Genomic DNA, 21,460 nt, shown 5'->3' on the forward strand with positions numbered 1-21,460 from the left:
GGGGAGCAGATAGGAGAGTTTGATATGTTTCAGGAGTAGCCTATGTAGCTATTAAAAATATCAATTAAATAAATTAACACAATATATTTTGAGAAAGGGATTAATCTTAGGGAAATACAATGTAAACAATGACCACAGCAAACGTGTCTCTCACCCTTCAGTGTATTCAGCTTGAAGGAGGCCAAGGTACGCCTCCCATTTATTACCAACGATTTTCCCACAGGTGAAGCACCGGACCGGGATAATCATTTTGATTTCTTTCGACTGATGCCCTGAAAATAAATTAGAACAGAGCAACAGAATTCCGAAAAATGTATGCACTCTGCAGTAAATTGCTCTGATTAAAAGCACCTGCTAAATGACATAAAAAAAACGTAGTTAATGTTAAGCTAGCCAGCCAACGGCGGAATTGTGGCTTAAAGAAAAAGGTAGCTAGCTATAACATGATAAATGCATAACTGAACGAAACCGCATAGCCTATCAATTTGGTAGATAACTTGACAGCTATGGTTTACTGACGCTCAGTCTAAGCGTGGACATGTAAACAGGCGTGCTAGCTAACGTTACACTGTACTAGCTAGCGCACACATTTTCAAACCCGTTGCATTTAACTAGCTAGTTAACCAAAACGTGTTAGAATAAACCAGCCATGTTTACCAATGTGTTTTATATCATGGCTAAATAGAGACTCAAACAATAAAGTAGTTATCGACTCACTGTAAAGTAAATGTTCTGCAGTAACCCTAGCAAACAGGGGGAAAAAATGTAGCCAACGCGCGTCGCTCCTCCCTCAATACTGGGGCATGTTCAGGGACTGCAACGTTACAGGGGGTTCTAGAAGGGTTTGGTTGAATGCGCTGCGCCTCATTCATAGCTCCATTTACCCCTCATTCATAGCTCCATTTACCTTAACATATTGATGTTTTCATGGTACACATTCGATATTAGGGCTCTGTTTAGAATATGACTCTCCCCTCAGTTTTCTCATTTGGACTAGTCCAATACTAGATTCACATGAGTCACATCTGGAACTGGTTATCTCTTTGAGAATTTAAACAGCACGGTGTTTAGAAACCCTATTGGCCAGCATGGTAACATTTAAAAGCCCCTGGATATCTCCTATTTCTTCTTTATGGCTTCTACAATTTGTCTCCTTTTCATGACCGCTAACATGTGAATGGTGTACATAATACAGCCAGTCAGTCAGTCCTATTCATATCAGTGATGATGGAGGAAATGAAACAATGAAAAGAGTGCATCATCCTCAACACAATGAACCCTAGCTAATTATATTGGTGGAGAGTGTAGGACACAAAATATTCACAGCTATCAAAGAGATCCTTGAGTCTATGCAAGCTGGTTCATTGCCTTTAATAAAGGTCAGGTCAAGTCACAGGACAACCATTTTGATTTACACAAGGAGCTTTGGAGTCAGGGGAGGGAGTGTGCAAGAGGGAAAATATGTTATATAGGGAGCTGGGATATCAAGAAAATATAGGTTTAATCATCATCATCATCTGGTTCTCATTCTCCATTTACAATAGTATTACCCATCAACATGTCACCATCATTACCATTATTTTAATATCACAGAGAACATGTGCTAAAATGTGGAGTCCTACTGGAATTATTGCATTTATACGCTCTTTGAGACCAAGGAAAATAACTGATAGATGTGATTTAGTACTCTGTGACGTGATGACTAGGCTATTTGAACATGTATCTGCAGAATATATGTCTGTTCTGAGGCTGTGCTGGAGGTATTGATATTGCATCATGGTACGCTACATGCCAGGGTTCAAGCAAGATGTTTGATTGGGTGTTGAAAATCTCCTAGGCCTCTGATAAAAAATAAAAAACTGTTTGTCTGTTATGAAAAATAGGAGTGCTTCTCTGTAATGAATAGGGAAACAACAGAAGAAACAATCTCAGTTTATCTACTAAATAAAGCCAGCTATTTCTCTACTCCCATCAATAATGCATGCTTTCTACTTGGATTCTAGGTTTATCAAACTATCAAAAAATATGAATGTATTAGAAAATAAACCGTCATGCGTGTATTATCATCATTTCATCATACTTTCAAGGCTTTCCTGGAGGTTGGATATGGATGTAATATATTTGTGTATATGCTGATTTGCTGAGCATGACATTGGTACACCACATATTACATGTAGAATATTTTCATTCTGAATCGAAATTCATACATACAATGTACAGTACTATTACAGTAGCTGCACAGTCTCTCGCACTATCACTCTAACATGTATGGTCTTCAAATAAATAGAGGAATTTCAGTGTACTTCCTGAATTGACTGGAATTCAAATGAAATTGACCCCAAACCTGCTAGGCACTCACAATAGTATGTTTAATATACTTCATACTTCACTTCATATGACCTTTTTCAAATCAAACAATATAAAGTTACTGAATTTCTACTTCTAACTTATGTATTAGTAGACCCAGAAACATCAAAATGTTTATCAGTGAATACTGGATAAATAGGGTGTTCAAGTACTGTGTATATGTGTGTGTCCAGTGTAACTGTTGGGAGTGCATTTGTATGGTGATTAAAAGCCTGTAGACCTATAAGTAGGTGCAGTTAGAGGGGTGGAGCAAATTCATGCGTGAGTATACTAGCAGGGGCCCAAAAATATATTACTTGAATGTTCACTGATGTTTATATTCACTACAAGTAAGGTCAGACTGAATTAAAGTTAAGAAGCACAGTGGCTCCCCATAACTCCATCTCTACCAGCTGCATGATAGTCTATGAACCAATCAGCAAGTGACTCGTTAACCCATCGACCAATAGGTTTTGATGATGAGGGGTGGTGGTTAATTTCTTCGTGCCAACAACAGTGCCCCCAACAGGATGGCACCAGCAGCGATGATGGCACCACCAATGAGGAAGGGCTTCAGGCTTTCCAGGGAGTCCGTACTGGCCTCTGCTGCCTCCTCCCCCTCTGGTGCCCCCTCTGGTTCAGCTGATCCATCCTCCATTTGAGGCTCTTCCACAGGGGCCGCTGGGGGTAGAGGCTCTACTTGAGCGGGGTCAATCTTTTTAGGGGGAGCTGCCTCCTTCTTCTCTGTCTTCTCTGCTTTAGAGGATGCCTTGGGCGCTGGTGCCCCGCTCTTAGCCTTGGCTTCCATAGGATCCAGAAACAGAGGTGGGGTTGGTCAGCTGCTTCAGTGATGGAAAACAGCAAACAGAGGCAGACAGATAATCACACAGATTAGACTCTGTTATCTGCTCTACTGTCCCTTGGTGTTATTTTACCGACAAGGAGCATCAACATACACAGGAAGTATTATACATCTCCCTATTCACTGCAGAATGAAGTAAAAGCCTCATGTCAGTAGGGCCATCATGTGACCTTCACAGACAAGATGACAAACAGAACCATATTGTCCCTGCTATATACATTATCTGGTTTGTTTATTACATTTGTAGAGCAAACTTCCAGTGGGTGGAAGCAACACTTTAAGTCCAACATCCTGTCAAGAGCAATCTCATGGGAAAGTTAACTGCACGTTTTGTAACAGACAGAGTAATCATGCTGCTGCAGCTGCTAAAAAAAGAGCCCATTTGACAGAGGCACAGAAGTGCATGCATGTCTTCTGCACTCCCCACACGGTCTGACACAAGTGTTAATCCAGTCTCAGCATGCAATAAATATTGTCTCTGTATATTTATATATTTTTCCCTCTCTCTCCCTGTCTATGTCTAAAATGGCATGAGTCATACAGTGTGTACTGTTAATGGAGGTCAAGATGGAGGAAAGCAGACAGGAATAAGGAGAGGAGAGAGTAATAACATAGTGGGGATACAGAATTATCCAAAGGCAGGAAAATAAGAAAGAGAGAGACGAATTAAAGAAAAAACAGAGATACTATAATGGATGTATCTGAGGATGCTCGATGCTGGCACAGGATATGAAGATAGGAGCTGCACAGGCCGTGATAATCCCATAGACCAAAATACTGAAATTGCATGAAGGTAGAAATCTGGGAGTACATACCCTCAGGCTATTCTGTTCTTCTCTCCAACAGCTCTGTAACAATGGCCGGAAGGATGGAGAAATGGAATTGCTGCTCAAAGACTGTCAGAAGGAAATCAGTGATGTCCTCAAGACAGAGCGAGAGTAAGTAAAGAGATGGAGGGCACAGTGAAAACAGAGGGAGGTGAAGGAGAAGGACTGGGATGTACCATCTGAGCTGCAAACAGTGGGGGTGTCCATATCTTTAGACTGAATTGTGTCTTGGGTCAATTTACTGTATCTCTCTGCCTAGCCCTAGAGCTTAGGATGTATTTTTTTTAAATAAATTCTTGTGAAATTCTTGTAGAAGACTACTATAATAATTATAACAATAGTGATTAAATTGTATAAACTGTATAAATATTTAATACAAGTCAAAGATTTGCATACCCAATGTGTGTCATCATGCTGCCTCAAAATGTGTGTGTTTCTGAGTCACTGTCACATTTGTAAAGGGGCAAATATGCTTGTTGTTTGTGTGTTTCAAATGTTATCTCAAGTGTGTTCAGTACATGGCTTCAGTTGAGTACTTTCTTGCATCACTGTCCCTGACTGTATCTAAATAAAATATCTCGCTGTGATGCTAAGGGGATGACATCACTCAAATAATACAGCCCTAGTTCAGTCAAATACTACTGTATGCCTACATTGTCATTTTTGTCATTTAGCAGACACTCTTATCCAGAGTGACTTACAGGAGCTTTGCTCAAGGGCACATCAACAGATTTTTCATCTAGTCTGCTCTGGGATTCAAACCAGAAAGCTTTTAGTTATTGGCCCAACACGCTTAACCGCTAGAAATACCTAGGATACCTACCTACCATTCCAGTATGATTATTTGTATCCACCCATCAATTACATATGAGATTTAAAAAATAATAAATAAAATATTCAAACTCGCCATTAGATGTTTTCTGGCCCTGGCTGCTTTTGTCTTGTTTTTGACAATTCAATTATAACATTTGAACCTTTTCTCACCACTGTAGTAATGCATTAAGGTGGTTACCTCCATGTACTAATAATACTAATATATGGGAAGAAACAGGATATAGCAGGAAGACTTATAGTAGGAGGAACATCCTGGCAGATGCCTACAGCAACATTTCTACATTCCTAAAACACACAGCAGTAATGTATGACATTAACAAGCATGGCCAGCAGGGCTCAGTCAATAATCAAATAAATGTCAATGCCAATGCCGACAGTCAGGTTTTGTGCCTATGTGCCTGTGCCTTGTAGCCTATACTGTAAGATGGGCTGATGATTGTGTGTTATATACAACAAACTTACAACTCTGAAAATAAGTATCCATTTGGGATATCAAGTAGGACTATTGTCAGCAGTGTCAACATTACTAAGAAGGAATATTTCAGACAGCTTATTTCTATTTTTGGGTGATGTCTGCCATTGGACAGATGACCCAAAGCTCTTGGAGTCGCAGCAGACTGATGATGGCTGTAGGGTAGCCTTCCCAAGTTGTGTAGACTAATAGTGTTTGCCTATTTATGGCAAATACATTTGGCTAATTATGTGCCTGTAATAATATTTGTTTTGCTGATGTTTTAAAGAAAATGTGGTCAACCCATGTTTTGCATTTAGAGCCAGTCCGAGCGCAGGGCACACCTATTTAATAAAGTCTAGCTCAGGAAATGACGTGAGTCCACGCCCAAGCTCTATAGTTGGAGATTCCTCGATATTCACAAACCACCAGTCGTGCATTTCACAGTATGCCAGCGATTTATACAGTGCCTACAATCGCCGAAGCCTGCGAGAACGACGCAAATCCAACTGGCTCTATTGTAGGGTGATGGATGACGTAAAGTTCCTACGTAAATGGCGCAGTGGTGATTCGGTTTTTGATCCGCAGCTGCGGAATATGGAATGGGAATAGAAACGACGTATCTTTTCAGGGGTAAAAATTGGTCTGACGGCTGGTATTACAACAACCAATTTATCGGGACCCGCTACTCCTGTAGCCCGATTGTGATCGGGAGTTGTCCGGTTGGTTGTCACATATGATACACACAATATAAAAACATTGTGTAGCGATGTATTTATTCAACTTCACTGTATGTCAGTGAGAAACATTGTATGGATGAACCTCCCGGCACTCCTACATGGCGTGAAGAGACATCGGGCAGCGGATATCCTACATATCGACGACGTGTTGCAATTTATCAAATAATCAAGACCTTGAATAGCAAGGCAGAGTAAATGGAGCGCGTGTCTGCACGGTTTTGACTCTAGGTTACGGTATGATCCAGCTGCGAATCTTATCTGATTGCTTGGCCCGGATTCCTGTGGAACCTTTCACTTGAAGTACAGTGGCTGGATTCATAGGGAGGTACGTGTGTGTTCTGCCAGCCACGGTTCAGCGCAATATTGTCGCTGCGTTATTTTACAGGGTTTATCCCTGGCAGAGCACTGGTCCAGGTCCGCGTTGAGGTGAGCTCGAGGTGGACAGGCGTAGGATGGGAGAACGAACAGAACCGATGCAGTGGGTCTTGGCAAGGCTTCGTCACAATACAGGTGAGAAAGAAGCCCAACAGCCGATCAATGTAATGGGATGGGGAGGGGTGTCCTACAGTGACAGCGTGAATTTCTTATCTATTTAGACAATAGCCTTTTCTAAATATCAACTGGGGTAGCAATATTACTAATACCCCCTTTACCTACCTTGGTGAAGTGATAGCAGAGATTAGGCAAATCCGGACATTAGGTTATATGGCCCAACAATTATTGCCCGTCCATTATTGATTTAAGGAAGGCTCAACCCACAGCAAACCTCGAAGATTAGGCTAGATGTTTTCAAACCTTTTCTCGATCATGTCTTTACTCCTTTATTATTGCATCATTGTGGAGTCTTTCTGCAGAATGTCCAGTGTTTTTGCATTCCACTCAATAACCCTTCAGGACAGGGCAGGCTATGATGCTCATGTGCAGGCATGCAGCAGGCGGAGAGAGACTGGATAAAGAACATGTAGTTCAATGTGTGAAGACAGAGCCTTTTATCAGCCTCATAGCTGGGCCTACAGAGAGAAATGCATGTCATACCAATAGAATGCCCAGTCACAATCACTTTATTTCCATGAGTGCCAAAATATCTTCTCTAGGAGTGCCAAAATATCTTCCCTAGGTGCTCTGCATGTTTTCATGAAGGCTCGAACATGGACAAGTGGACCATGTAAGCTATGTGAGTTTGTATCACAGGTGTATGTCTGTGTATCAAGCATGATCTGTTTGCAGTAGTGTAAAAGTGATCTAAGTGATGTTCTGAAGTTGTTACTACTTGGGGAGAGTTTTTATGAATGTTGTGTAATACTAGAGAACAAAAGCCAATGGGCAGAGAGATGCAGTGTACATGGATTACGGTCACGTTCAGTGGATTTGAGACCGGTTTGCCCCCTAAAGTAGGTTTAAATCCCTGTAGTAATCTCACATTCAGACTCAGTTTTACCCAGCGGCTTATTCATTATGCCGATTCTGTTGCAAAACGTTTCTTAAACGGAAGCAACAGGAACGAAATGGGGCGGGACCTACCTGAAATAAGCTTTTTCTGCGTATGACAAATGTTTAGGATCTTTTCTTTTAGCGCATGTGAGAAGAGGACAGGTTTTACTCACTTTTTCCTTCTCAACCTCTCCCATCGTTTATTGAACAAGCTTGATTTCAATACCTGAGTTGAGACTGGAGTGTGTATGTGTGGTGTGTGAGATGTACATTCATGTTGCACACGCACAGATCTGTTTCCATTAAGAGGTGCTTTTGCTTTGGTCATTTCACAGCAACCACTCCCTAGCCAATAATTCCCATCACAACAAACAAGTGTCACATTCTGGACTTCATGACAACAATTTACACAGAATTCTCCAACATAAAAGATACAACTTCTATCATGCTTTCAGATTGAATCTAATATGGGAAAGATCACACTGGTGGTATGGCCATATTTGAAATGAAACTGCTTTTCTCAGAAACCTGGTGTCCCTGTCTGACAAACACAACCGTTTAAAGGCCTAATAATCCATTAGATCTACAGTAGGGGGCTAAGAGGTTCCTAGCCACAGTACAACGGAATACTGTCTGTTTTGTTTACACCTGCTTCCACTTACTCCCTCCCTGCTGACTCCTCAACCCCCACAGAGTACCTCTCCACTCCTCCTCTCCTGACGGTTGTGTCTTTCATAAAGTGTTTCTGAAATGGCACCATATTCTCTATAGAACCCTACGGACCCTAGTCAAATGTAGTGCACTATAAAGGGAATAGGGTGCCTTTTTTTGACAGCCTCAATGTGCCAAACCACATAATGTGTGTCATTGACGGTTTTTGTATTCAAAGAGGGAGAGGTTTTATCTGGAGGACTGTGATGGTCATGGCATGTTTGGACTACAAAGGGACTGTAAATGATTGACTAGCTAAGTCATTTACAGCTACAGTTTATTAGGAGCTTATCAAGTCACATATGGTCATATATTAGGACCAAACATCTGGTCCTAATGAGAACGAGAAAATACATACATTCAGAGAAATACATTTAGTTTAACAAGTATTATTTTTTTCTTAAAAAGATGGTCAAAATGATTGCCACCCCTGTTTTCAGTATCTCACCCTGCGAGAATAACAGGACTGAGCGTTTTTGTTAAAATGTTTTATAAGATAGGAGAACACATTGGGAGGGATCAGTCTTTTTTCCTCATCTGTATCGAGGGTGGCAATAATTATGGACCTGACTGAATGCCACATACTGTATTTGTTCTAGTGTGTGGTGGTGAGAGGACACAGGTGTTTGTGGAAGCATAGGGGGGAAACTCCCAGTGTGTTGTGTATTTTGCGAGCTCAGCCTTTTGGTGTGAGGACTGAGGAGGATATTAGGGGTGAAGTGTATTGGTGAGGTGTTTGGCATGAATAGGGGAGAGATTGGGACGTTATTGAGAGAGTCCACAGGGGGATGTTAACCCAGGCTGGCAGAGTGGTACTATCCCTCCCTCTGTCTCTCGGCTCCCAGCCCTGTACCCGTCTGCTCCAGCCTCCATGTGCAGCACTCTCTCGGTCTGCCTGGGTCAGTGTCACACTATACACAGAGCTTCTCTCTTTCTTTCTCTCGTGAGTTCCTATATACTCGTCTCACGCTCTCCTCCTCCTCCGTTTCTCCTAGTAGACCTACTCCTCCATCTTCCTCCTTCACCTGTATTTTATTACGACATCCTCTTCCATGCACCATCCAGCCTACCTTTAACGTGAAATCTCTAGCCTATCTCTCCCTCTTTTACTGTCTCTCCTTCTCATCTTCCTGCCCCCCCCTCTTCTCACTCTACCCACACGCTCATTCACTATTCATATTTTAGAAGAGGTTTGTGACCGCGAAAGCAGTGTCATGCGTTTGCACCATTTCAACAGTGAAGAAACCTACATTTTCTCTCCTATCCTCTCCCCCCTCCCCATTCTTTATCTAGCTATTCCAGGTTCTGGCTTCATGCCGCTCTTTCCCTTTTTTAGACTGAAAGCCATGTGCCACTCACTCCCACTCTCCCTCTGCCTCTTTCTCTGTCTTTCGCTCACACTCCCGCCCACTCAATCCCTTTCACCTCTCCTCCCTCCACACTCTATTCTGTGACTTTGTGTGATAGTATATGCATTTGGATGCATGTGTGTAAATATGAAGTTCAGATTGTGTAGCCCACTTGTTTGTGTGTACTCATTATGCATTATGTGCAGTGAAGTCTTTTGAGTCTGATAAAAAACATGAGCTGGCGCACACCCAGAGAACATTATTTTATGTAGAGGTGCTGACTAACGGAAAATAAACTATAAGCTATAAAAATAGTCACACATTCCATATATAAACTCCCAGTAATTTATTGGGGAAGTCACCATTTCGACATCACTGTGCCAATAATCAACGTTTTGGATGCTGAAACGTTGGTGATTTACCCAATAAATTACTGGTAGTTTATATATGAAGTGTGTGACTCTTTATTTTGATGTCTTTGAGTCTGGACAGAGAAAATAGAGCCTTCCCGTGTCACATAAAACAGGGAGAAACCACACGGTTCTATGAGAAGAAATTGGATTACTGTATTTCAAGATTTATTAGAGGAATTGGATCAAAGGTATTATTACAGTTGTTCAATGCCAGTGTTTCCCTCTACATAACTTGTTCAATGCCAGTGTTTCCCTCTACATAACTTGTTCAATGTCAGTGTTTCCCTCTACATAACTTGTTCAATGTCAGTGTTTCCCTCTACATAACTTGTTCAATGTCAGTGTTTCCCTCTACATAACTTGTTCAATGTCAGTGTTTCCCTCTACATAACTTGAAAGTGTAACAATAAAAGTCAGCACAGAATGTTCCTTTATTTTCTATTCTTCTGCTTAACCATGACCCCTCAGTGCTATACTGTACCATGCTTGAGGCAGTGCCAATGCCATTTAGCAAAATCCATGGGTGCTGCATAAGGTCAATGACATCAAGAACTTTACGAAGTACCAGGACATTTTAGCCAAAAACCTGATTACCTCTGCCAGGAGGCTGAAACCTGGCCGCAAGTGAATCTTCCAGCAAGACAATGACCCCAAGCCCACAGAAGTCCATAAGCGTAGATTAATGATATTGAGGATCTGGAAGGATTCTGTATGGAGGAATGGTCTACGATACATCCCAATGTGTTCTCCAATTTTCTAAAACATTTTAGAAAAAGGCTAAATGTCGTTATCCTTGGAGGGTGCTGGAGTTTTGAAAACCAGGGGATCCAATACTTTTGAGCCCTTTTAGAGATTTATTTCTATAACTGGTTCAACAAAATCTCTTTCTCTGAAAATGTTTATTTTTAGGGCACACAATTGTATTTGTATTTTTGGGGCAACCAATATAGCTCAGTATTATTTTATACAATTTTTTTGCTCATCTTTATCAATGGATCCAATAATTCCAGATCCCACTGTATACACAGTCGCCTCCAAAGGCATTGCGATGAGGTGACAGCTAGCTTTCAGATTAAGTGTCAAAGAATGTCAACCAACCATACCGACAGAGAGGCTGAAGCATTGGACTGGGGATAATTGGAATGCATTTAATCTACTAATCACACATCAAATAATTTACCAGTATACCTCCCTCTATCCTACCCCCTCAAATTCATCAGGCCTCAAATGGCTGTGAAATGAAATGTGGGTCCAAGTTGGTGCTGATGGTTTGGAGTGGGTGGGTGTGGGTCATAGCCTCAATTACTCTACTATGATGAGATTTTCTATCAGGTAAAAGGCCACCTAGGGTGATAGGCAGGAGGTTTACAAAATACCTCATTCAATTTGATAAGAAGTTAACCTGTTACCAAACTTTTTGAAAATTAATTTTCTCTGTTATGTTTGATTTAATAGTAGGCCTAGCCTATATGAGATCAGCCTTTTGCTAACCTCACCTGAAGGAAAGCTTTACAAATACCACAATTTAGAGCTTTATGACATTAAGGGGAGTGATTAACCGGGTTGTTTGTTTGCAATGATGTCCTTTTATGAGAGGGCGAGAATGTTTGCTCACCAAACTGAAATGCGAAGCATCACTGTGTGACCCACTTACACTTGACCTGATGCAAATGGCACGTGGAGACTACCGCAGTTAGACATTAGTGCCTAGTTTGAGAAACAGACGCCTCACAAGTCCTCAACTAAAAGCTTCATTAAATAGTACCTGCAAAACACCAGTCTCAATGTCAACAGTGAAGAGGCAACTCCGGGATGCTGGCCTTCTAGGCAGAGTTCCTCTGTCCAGTGCCTGTGTTCTCTTCCCCATCTTTTTCTTTTTATTGGCCAGTCTGTAATATGGCTTTTTATTGGCCAGTCTGTAATATGGCTTTTTATTGGCCAGTCTGTAATCTGGCTTTTTATTGGCCAGTCTGTAATATGGCTTTTTATTGGCCAGTCTGTAATATGGCTTTTTATTGGCCAGTCTGTAATATGGCTTTTTATTGGCCAGTCTGTAATCTGGCTTTTTATTGGCCAGTCTGTAATATGGCTTTTTATTGGCCAGTCTGTAATATGGCTTTTTATTGGCCAGTCTGTAATATGGCTTTTTATTGGCCAGTCTGTAATATGGCTTTTTATTGGCCAGTCTGTAATATGGCTTTTTATTGGCCAGTCTGTAATATGGCTTTTTCTTTTTATTGGCCAGTCTGTAATATGGCTTTTTCTTTGCAACTGTGCTTAGAAGGCCAGCATCCCGGAATCGCCTCTTCACAGTTGACATTGAGATTGTTTTTTTGCGGATACTATTTAATGAAGCTGCCAGTTGAGGACTTTCTCAAACTAGACACTCTGTGTGTAATTGTCCTCTTGCTCAGTTGTGCACCGGGGCCTCCCACTCCTCTTTCTATTCTGGTTAGGGCCAGTTTGTGCTGTTCTGTGAAGGGAGTAGTACACAACGCTGTACGAGATCTTCAGTTTTTTGCATGGAATAGCCTTCATTTCTCAGAACAAGAATAGACTGATGAGTTTAGGTCCCCTCAGATCCCCTTCAGATCAGACCTCCTGCCCACCCCATGCACCCCACCTCCGCAAAGAGGGCCTCAACATGGAAGTCACACATACGCCCAGGTCGTGAGCGGGCGTACACTAGCCCAAACCAATGGCACGTTATTATTTTTTTTGATTTCACCTTTATTTAACCAGGTAGGCAAGTTGAGAACAAGTTCTCATTTACAATTGCGACCTGGCCAAGATAAAGCAAAGCAGTTTGACACATACAACGACACAGAGTTACACATGGAGTAAAACAAACATACAGTCAATAATACAGTATAAACAAGTCTATATACGATGTGAGCTAAATAAATAAATAAATAAAATAAATACAGTAGGGAAAGAGGTAGTTGTTTGGGCTAAATTATAGATGTGCTATGTACAGGTGCAGTAATATGTGAGCTGCTCTGACAGTTGGTGCTTAAAGCTAGTGAGGGAGATAAGTGTTTCCAGTTTCAGAGATTTTTGTAGTTCGTTCCAGTCATTGGCAGCAGAGAACTGGAAGGAGAGGCGGCCAAAGAAAGAATTGGCTTTGGGGGTGACCAGAGAGATATACCTGCTGGAGATGTACCAGATGCTCTGCGGGCTCTGCTCACATTTACGGGCCTAAGGCCAAACCACACAACCAACAACATTGGACACTTTATGGAACACAAAGCCTTCATTATCTCATCCTGAAATATCCAAGGACTGAGGTCATCTGCCTTTGGCCTAAAGAGCAGAAACCCGGACTTCATCAAAGAAATCAGAAATACAGATATTGCCATCCTACAAGAAACCTGGTATAGAGGAGATGGACCCACTGGTTGCCCTTTAGGTTACAGAGAGCTGTTAGTACCATCCACCAAACTACGAGGTGTGAAACAAGGAAGGGACTCGGGTATGATAATTTGATATAGAACAGACCTAACTCACTCCATTAATCAAAACAGGAACATTTTACATTTGGCTAGAAATTCAAAAGGAAACGATCTTAACAGAGAAATGTTCTCCTGTGTGCTACCTATTAGAGGTCGACCGATTAATCGGAATGGCCGATTTAATTAGGGCCGATTTATCAAGTTTTCATAACAATCAGTAATCGTCATTTTTGGACACCAATTGTGGCCGATTTTTTTTTAAAATATATATTTTTTACCTTTTATTTAACTAGGCATGTCAGTTAAGAACACATTCTTATTTTCAATCACGGCCTAGGAACGGTGGGTTAACTGCCTTGTTCAGGGGAAGAACGACAGATTTTTACCTTGTCAGCTCGGGGATTCAATCTTGCAACCTTCCTTACATTGCACTCCACGAGGAGCCTGCGTGGCTTGGCTGACTACCTGTTACGCTAGTGCAACAAGAAGCCAAGGTAAGTTGCTTGCTAGCATTAAACTTCTCTTATAAAAAAACAATCAATCTTAACATAACTACTGTTTAACTACACATGGTTGATGATATTACTAGTTTATCTAGCTTGTCCTGCATTGCGTATAATCGATGCGGGGCCTGTTAATTTCTCATCGAATCACAGCCTACTTCGCCAAACGGGTGATGATTTAACAAGCGCATTCGCAAAAAAACACTTGTTGCACCAATGTGTACCTAACCATAAACATCCATGCCTTTCTTTAAAATCAATATACAAGTATATATTTTTAAACCTGCATAATTAGTTAATATTGCCTGCGAACATGAATTTCTTTTAACTAGGGAAATTGTGTCACTTCTCTTGCGTTCTGTGCAAGCAGTCAGGGTATATGCAGCAGTTTGGGCCGCCTGACTCGTTGCGAACTGTGTGAAGACCATTTATTCCTAACAAAGACCGTAATTAATTTGACAGAATTGTACATAATTATGACATAACATTGAAGGTTGTACAATGTAACAGCAATATTTAGACTTAGGGATGCCACCCGTTAGATAAAATACAGAACGGTTCCGTATTTCACTGAAATAATAAACGTTTTGTTTTCGAAATGATAGTTTCCGGATTTCACCATATTAATGACCTAAGGCTCTTTCTGTGTTATTATGTTATTAAGTCTATGATTTGATATTTGATAGAGCAGTCTGAGCGGTGGTAGGCAGCAGCAGGCTCGTAAGCATTCATTCAAACAGCACTTTTGTGCGTTTGCTAGAAGCTCTTCGCTGTGCTTCAAGCATTGAGCTGTTTGACTTCAAGCCTATCAACTCCCAAGATTAGGCTGGTGTAACTGATGTGAAATGGCTAGCTAGTTAGCGGGGTGCACGCTAATAGTGTTTCAATCGGTGACGTCACTCGCTCTGAGACCTTGTAGTAGTTGTTCCCCTTGCTCTGCAAGGGCCGCGGCTTTTGTGGAGCGATGGGTAACGATGCTTCGAGGGTGGCTGTTGTCGATGTGTTCCTGGTTCGAGCCCAGTTACGGGCGAGGAGAGGGACGGAAGCTATACTGTTACACTGGCAATACTAAAGTGCCTATAAGAACATCCAATAGTCAAAGGTATATGAAATACAAATGGTATAGAGCGAAATAGTCCTAATAATAACTACAACCTAAAACGTCTTACCTGGGAATATAGAAGTCTCATGTTAAAAGGAACCACCAGCTTTCATATGTTCTCATGTTCTGAGCAAGGAACTTCAACGTTAGCACATATTGCGCTTTTACTTTCTTCTCCAATACTTTGTTTTTGCATTATTTAAACCAAATTGAATGTTTCATTATTTATTTGAGGCTAAATTGATTTTATTGATGTATTATATTTAAGTAAAAATAAGTGTTCATTCAGTATTGTTGTAATTGTCATTATTACAAATAAAATAAAAAATTATCTGATTTAATCGGTATCGGCATTTTTGGTCCTCCAATAATCAGTATCAGCGTTGAAAAATCATAATCGGTCAACCTCTACTACCTATGCCCCTCCCCCCACTAGAATCCCCATACTTTAATGAAGACAGCTTCTCCATCCTGGAGGGGGAAATCAATAATTTCCAGGACCAGGGACCTAAATGCCAGAACCGGACATGAACCTGACACCCTCAGCACACAGGGGGACAAACACCTGCCTGGAGGTGACAGCATTCCCTCCCCCTTATGCCCCCCTAGGCACACTGACAACAGCCAACAAAAACTGGTCATAACTCCTGCAGCTCTGTCGCATGCTGGTTATGTCCAGTACATAGTCAATGGTAGGCTTCGAGGGGACTCCTATGATAGGTACACCTATAACTCATCTCTTGGCAGTAGTACTGTAGACTACTTTGTCACTGACCTCAACTCAGTCTCTCAGAGCGTTCAGTCAGCCAACTGACACCCCTATCAGACCACAGCAAAATCACAGTCTACTTGAACAGAGCAATGCTCAAGCATGAGGCATCAAAGCCAAAGGATCTGAATAATATTAAGAAATGCTGTAGATGGAAGGAATGTAGTGTGGAAACCAACCAAAAAACAAAACAATTGAGCAACAACAAATTAAATCCCTTTTAGACAACTTCCTGGACAAAACGTTCCACTGTAATAGTGAAGGTGTAAACTTGGCAGTAGAAAATCTTAGGAGTATATTTGACCTCTCAGCTTCCCTATCAAATCTAAAAAATCTCAAACAGAAAACTGAAGAAAATGAACCACAATGACAGAAAGAAATTGAGAAACTTGTCCAACCAAAAACATAGAGACCCGGAAAACCTGAGTCTACGCCTTCACTATGGTGAATCACTAAAACAATACAGAAATACACTACGGAAGTAGAAGGAACAGCTTATCAGAAATCGGCTTAATGTAATTGAAGAATTCATAGACTAACCACTTCTGGGAAATTTGGAAAACCCTAAACAAACGACAAAGAACTATCTATCCAAAATGGAGATATGTGGGTAAACCACTTCTCCAATCTTTTTGGCTCTAACAAAGAACAAACAGCAAATAACATATACATAACTATTAAAGACTACCAGAACCCACTTGATTCTCCAATTTCTTTCAATGAACTTCAGGACAAAATACAAACCCTCCAACCAAAAAAGGCCTGTGGTGTTGATGGTATCCTCAACGAAATGATAAAATATATAGAACCCATTTCCCTCTATGTTTGTGAGGTATGGGGTCTGCTCACCGACCAAGAATTCACTAAATGGGACAAACACCAAATTGAGACTCTGCATGCAGAATCCTGCAAAAACTATCCTCTGTGTACAACGTAGAACACCAAATAATGTATGCAGAGCATAATTATGCCAATACCTGCTAATTATCAATATCCAGAAAAGAGCCATTTAGTTCTTCAACCACCTTAAAGGAAGCTATTCCCAAGCCTTCCATAACAAATCCATCACCTACAGAGAGATGAACCTAAGCAAAACACACCCCACAGAGCCCCAGGACAGCAACAAAATTAGACCCAACCAAATCATGAGAAAACAAAAAGATAATTACTTGACACATTGGAAAGAATTAACAAAAGAACAGAGCAAACTAGAATGCTATTTGGCCCTAAACGGAGAGTACACAGTGGCAAAATACCTGACCACTGTGACTGACCCAAACTTAAGGAAAGCTTTGACTATATACAGACTCAGTGAGCATAGCCTTGCTATTGAGAAAGGCCACCGTAGGCAGACCTGGCTCTCAAGAGAAGACCGACTATGTGCACACTCCCCACAAAATAAGGTGAAACTGAGCTACCCTTTCTAACCTACTGCCCAATGTATGACCATATTAGAGAGACATACAGTGGGGCAAAAAAGTATTTAGTCAGCCACCAATTGTGCAAGTTCTCCCACTTAAAAAGATGAGGCCTGTAATTTTCATCATAGGTACACTTCAAATATGACAGACAAAATGAGAAAACAAATCCAGAAAATCACATTGTAGGATTTTTAATGAATTTATTTGCAAATTATGGTGGAAAATAAGTATTTGGTCACCTACAAACAAGCAAGATTTCTGGCTCTCACAGACCTGTAACTTCTTCTTTAAGAGGCTCCTCTGTCCTCCACTCGTTACCTGTATTAATGGCACCTGTTTGAACTTGTTATCAGTATAAAAGACACCTGTCCACAACCTCAAACAGTCACACTCCAAACTCCACTATGGCCAGGACCAAAGAGCTGTCAAAGGACACCAGAAACAAAATTGTAGACCTGCACCAGGCTGGGAAGACTGAATCTGCAATAGGTAAGCAGCTTGGTTTGAAGAAATCAACTGTGGGAGCAATTATTAGGAAATGGAAGACATACAAGACCATTGATAATCTCCCTCGATCTGGAGTTCCACGCAAGATCTCACCCCATGGGGTCAAAATGATCACAAGAACGGTGAGCAAAAATCCCAGAACCACATGGGGGGACCTAGTGAATGACCTGCTGAGAGCTGGGACCAAAGTAACAAAGCCTACCATCAGTAACACACTATGCCGCCAGGGACTCAAATCCTGCAGTGCCAGACGTGTCCCCCTACTTTAGCCAGTACATGTCCAGGCCCGTCTGAAGTTTGCTAGAGAGCATTTGGATGATCCAGAAGAAGATTGGGAGAATGTCATATGGTCAGATGAAACCAAAATATAACTTTTTGGTAAAAACTCAACTCGTTGTGTTTGGAGGACAAAGAATGCTGAGTTGCATCCAAAGAACACCAAACCTACTGTGAAGCATGGGGGTGGAATCATCATGCTTTGGGGCTGTTTTTCTGCAAAGGGACCAGGACGACTGATCCGTGTAAAGGAAAGAATGAATGGGGCCATGTATCGTGAGATTTTGAGTGAAAACCTCAAAATGAAACGTGGCTGGGTCTTTCAGCATGACAATGATCCCAAACACACCGCCCGGGCAAGGAGTGGCTTCGTAAGATCATTTCAAGGTCCTGAAGTGGCCTAGCCAGTCTCCAGATCTCAACCCCATAGAAAATCTTTGGAGGGAGTTGAAAGTCCGTGTTGCCCAGCAACAGCCCCAAAACATCACTGCTCTAGAGGAGATCTGCATGGAGGAATGGGTCAAAATACCAGCAACAGTGTGTGAAAACCTTGTGAAGACTTACAGAAAACGTTTGACCTCTGTCATTGCCAACAAAGGGTATATAACAAAGTATTGAGAAACTTTTGTTATTGACCAAATACTTATTTTCCACCATAATTTGCAAATAAATTCATTAAAAATCATGTGATTTTCTGGAGGTTTTTTTTCTCATATTGTCTGTCATAGTTGAAGTGTACCTATGATGAAAATTGCAGGCCTCTCTCATCTTTTTAAGTGTGAGAACTTGCACAATTGGTGGCTGACTAAATACTTTTTTGCCCCACTGTATTTCCCTCAGATTACACAGATCCACAAAGAATTCGAAAACAAACCCGATTTTGATAAACTCCCATATCTACTAGGTGACATACCGCGGTGTGCAAGATTTGTAACCCATTGCCACAAGAAAAGGTCAACCAGTGAAGAACAAACACCATTGTAAATACAACACATGTTTTTATTTTTTTCCCCATTTATACATCGTTACAACACTGTATATATATATATATATATATATATATATATATATACACAACATTTTGTAATGTCATTATTCTTTTGGAACTGCCGTGAGTAATGTTTACTGTTAATTTTTGTTTATTTCACTTTTGTATATTATCTACTTCACTTGCTTTGGCAATGGTAATTAATGTTTCACATTCCAATAAAGCCCCTTGAATTGAGTTTCAGAAAAAATATCTTTGTTTCTGGCCATTTTGAGCCTGTAATCAAACACACAGATGCTGATGCTTCAGATACTCAACTAGTCTAAAGAAGGCCAGTTTTATTGCTTCTTTAATCATCCTTTTTAAAATGATCAACTTGGATTAGCTAACACAACGTGCCATTGGAACACAGGAGTGATGGTTGCTGATAATGGGTTTCTCTACGCCTACAGTATGTAGATATTCCATTGAAAATCAGACATTTCCAGCTACAATAGTCATTTACAACATTAACCATTTCTACACTGTATTTCTGATCAATTTGATGTTATTTTAATGGGGAAAAATGTGCTTTTCTTTCAAAAACAAGAACATTTCTAAGTGACCCCAAACTTTTGAACAGATTGAACAGATTATATATATATATATATATATATATATATATATATATATATATATATATATATATATATATATATATGAAAATGTTAACATTCCAACCATGAGGCCACTAGGTCATTTTTAATACAGGAAAGGTTTTTGAGTGACTTCACTGGACAGACAAAGCACTACACTGAAGAGGTTCCTCTCTGAGTGTGCTGTGTGGGGAACAAAACATTTCTCACATGCAGTGACTTGTCATACACACATTCCACAAAACACATGTTAGTTGGATTCACAGATACAAATTAGAATATATTGTAGTAATGAGAGATTCTATGACTCACAGTTGACATAATGGAGAGAACTGTCTTGCAGAGAGTGGCCTGAAACCCCATGTGCAATACTACATTTCCCCCAAGGGATACAATAAAGAAATGTAATGGACTATCGTTTCGCTTTGCTTATTTGAGCTGTTCTTGCCGTAATATGGACTTGGTCTTTTACCAAATAGGGCCATCTTCTGTATACCACCCCTACCTAACTGATTGGCTCAAACACATTAAGAAGGAAAGCAATTCCACAAAATAACTTAACAAGGCACACCTGTTAATTGAAATGCATTCCAAGTGACTACCTCATGAAGCTGGTTGAGATGATGCCAATAGTGTGCAAAGCTGTCATCAAGGCAAAGGGTGGCTACTTTGAAGAATCTCAAATATATAAAATATATTTTGATTTATTTAACACTTTTTGGGTTACTACATGATTCCTTGTGTTATGTCATAGTTTTGATGTCTTCACTATTATTCAACAATGTAGAAAATAGTACAAATAAAGAACCCTTGAACGAGTAGGTGTGTCCAAACCTTTGACTGGTACTGTATGTTCTCTCTCCAACTGGTTTGGGGACATTTCTAACAGCTGAATATGGTCTCTGCATTTCTAAGCTGAAGGTGCCATCCACATTCCTTAAATGTTCTTCTTTGAGGTTTTTATGACCTGGAAGTCTCTTACTATTGCCTGATCTCTTAGTCTCACCGAGTCTCTTAGTATCACTTAGCTTTCCTGCAATGTTGTTGATGCTGAGTCTGTTGAATAAAATTATATCCCTACAATATTTCTCAATTCTTTCTTCATGTTACACCACAAAAGAAAACCCTTTCAAAAGTTTTCCAATTCAAATGAACCCCAGTTCTACTGATCTAAGTGCATTTGATAAATGTTTACCCATAGTCTTTTGCACATCTCTAGGGTAAGGGGTTCCTAATCTTTTTCAGCACAGGACCCAAATGAGAAATGGACTGTACTTCCGTGACCCAAATTATGAAGAAATAGTGTGTGATTTATAGATGTATTCTCATAACTCGCGACCCACCTCTCACATGCCCAGGGCCTCTACTCTAGGGTGATGGATGCCCTATGCTAAGCGCATGCTTAGGTTTAAGACATGCACCAATGATTATGATAAATCTCCTCGTTTTGAAGCTACAGTAGAAAAAAAACATTTCAGCAGACGACACAGTCCTGACTGGCCGGCTGGACGCCGAAACTCTGCTTGGGTTGGCTCTGGGGAGGTGGATATTACTGTGAGATGAGCTGGGTGTTGTCTGTATGAGCGCGAATGGAGTATGAGCGCGAATGGAGTATGAGCGCGAATGGAGTATGAGCGCGAATGGAGTATGAGCGCGAATGGAGTATGAGCGCGAATGGAGTATGAGCGCGAATGGAGTATGAGCGCGAATGGAGTACAGCCAAACCAAGGCGTATGGATCAGCTTGTTTATCATCAAAGGAATTTACATCAAAGGAATTTATCCCAAATGAATTATACTGCATGGCTGTATTCCATACAGTTTCTATGACCTGGGTATTGTGG

At 40.8% G+C, this 21,460-nt stretch overlaps 3 protein-coding genes across 5 annotated transcripts in view; 1 reads left to right on the plus strand and 2 right to left on the minus strand.

Annotated features, from left to right (window-relative positions):
• LOC139384918 (DNA-directed RNA polymerases I, II, and III subunit RPABC5) overlaps positions 1-21,460 on the minus strand; it is a 235,138-nt gene that overhangs the window by 416 nt on the left and 213,262 nt on the right. Inside the window, exons 1-2 of one of the 2 annotated variants that reach the window (XM_071129823.1) lie at positions 718-779; positions 155-272 (exon numbers count right to left, since the gene is read on the minus strand). In XM_071129823.1, the coding sequence (XP_070985924.1) occupies positions 155-249 (95 nt within the window). In that variant the 5' untranslated portion in view covers positions 250-272; positions 718-779. Of the gene's footprint in view, positions 1-154; positions 273-717; positions 780-21,460 lie in introns of those variants that run through there. The other variant, XM_071129824.1, reaches the window with a different exon arrangement.
• LOC139384588 (cell cycle exit and neuronal differentiation protein 1-like) lies at positions 2,840-3,154 on the minus strand. The gene has a single exon (XM_071129419.1). The coding sequence runs from the start codon at positions 3,152-3,154 to the stop codon at positions 2,840-2,842; it is 315 nt and encodes a 104-aa protein (XP_070985520.1).
• LOC139384809 (diacylglycerol lipase-alpha-like) overlaps positions 5,764-21,460 on the plus strand; it is a 43,105-nt gene continuing 27,408 nt past the window's right edge. The window contains exon 1 of one of the 2 annotated variants that reach the window (XM_071129702.1): positions 5,764-6,570. The gene's annotated coding sequence lies outside the window, so the exon portion shown is untranslated. The remainder of the gene's footprint in view (positions 6,571-21,460) is intronic. The other variant, XM_071129701.1, reaches the window with a different exon arrangement.

The sequence above is a fragment of the Oncorhynchus clarkii genome, chromosome 26, assembly GCF_045791955.1.
Source record: "Oncorhynchus clarkii lewisi isolate Uvic-CL-2024 chromosome 26, UVic_Ocla_1.0, whole genome shotgun sequence".
NCBI lineage: Eukaryota > Metazoa > Chordata > Actinopteri > Salmoniformes > Salmonidae > Oncorhynchus > Oncorhynchus clarkii.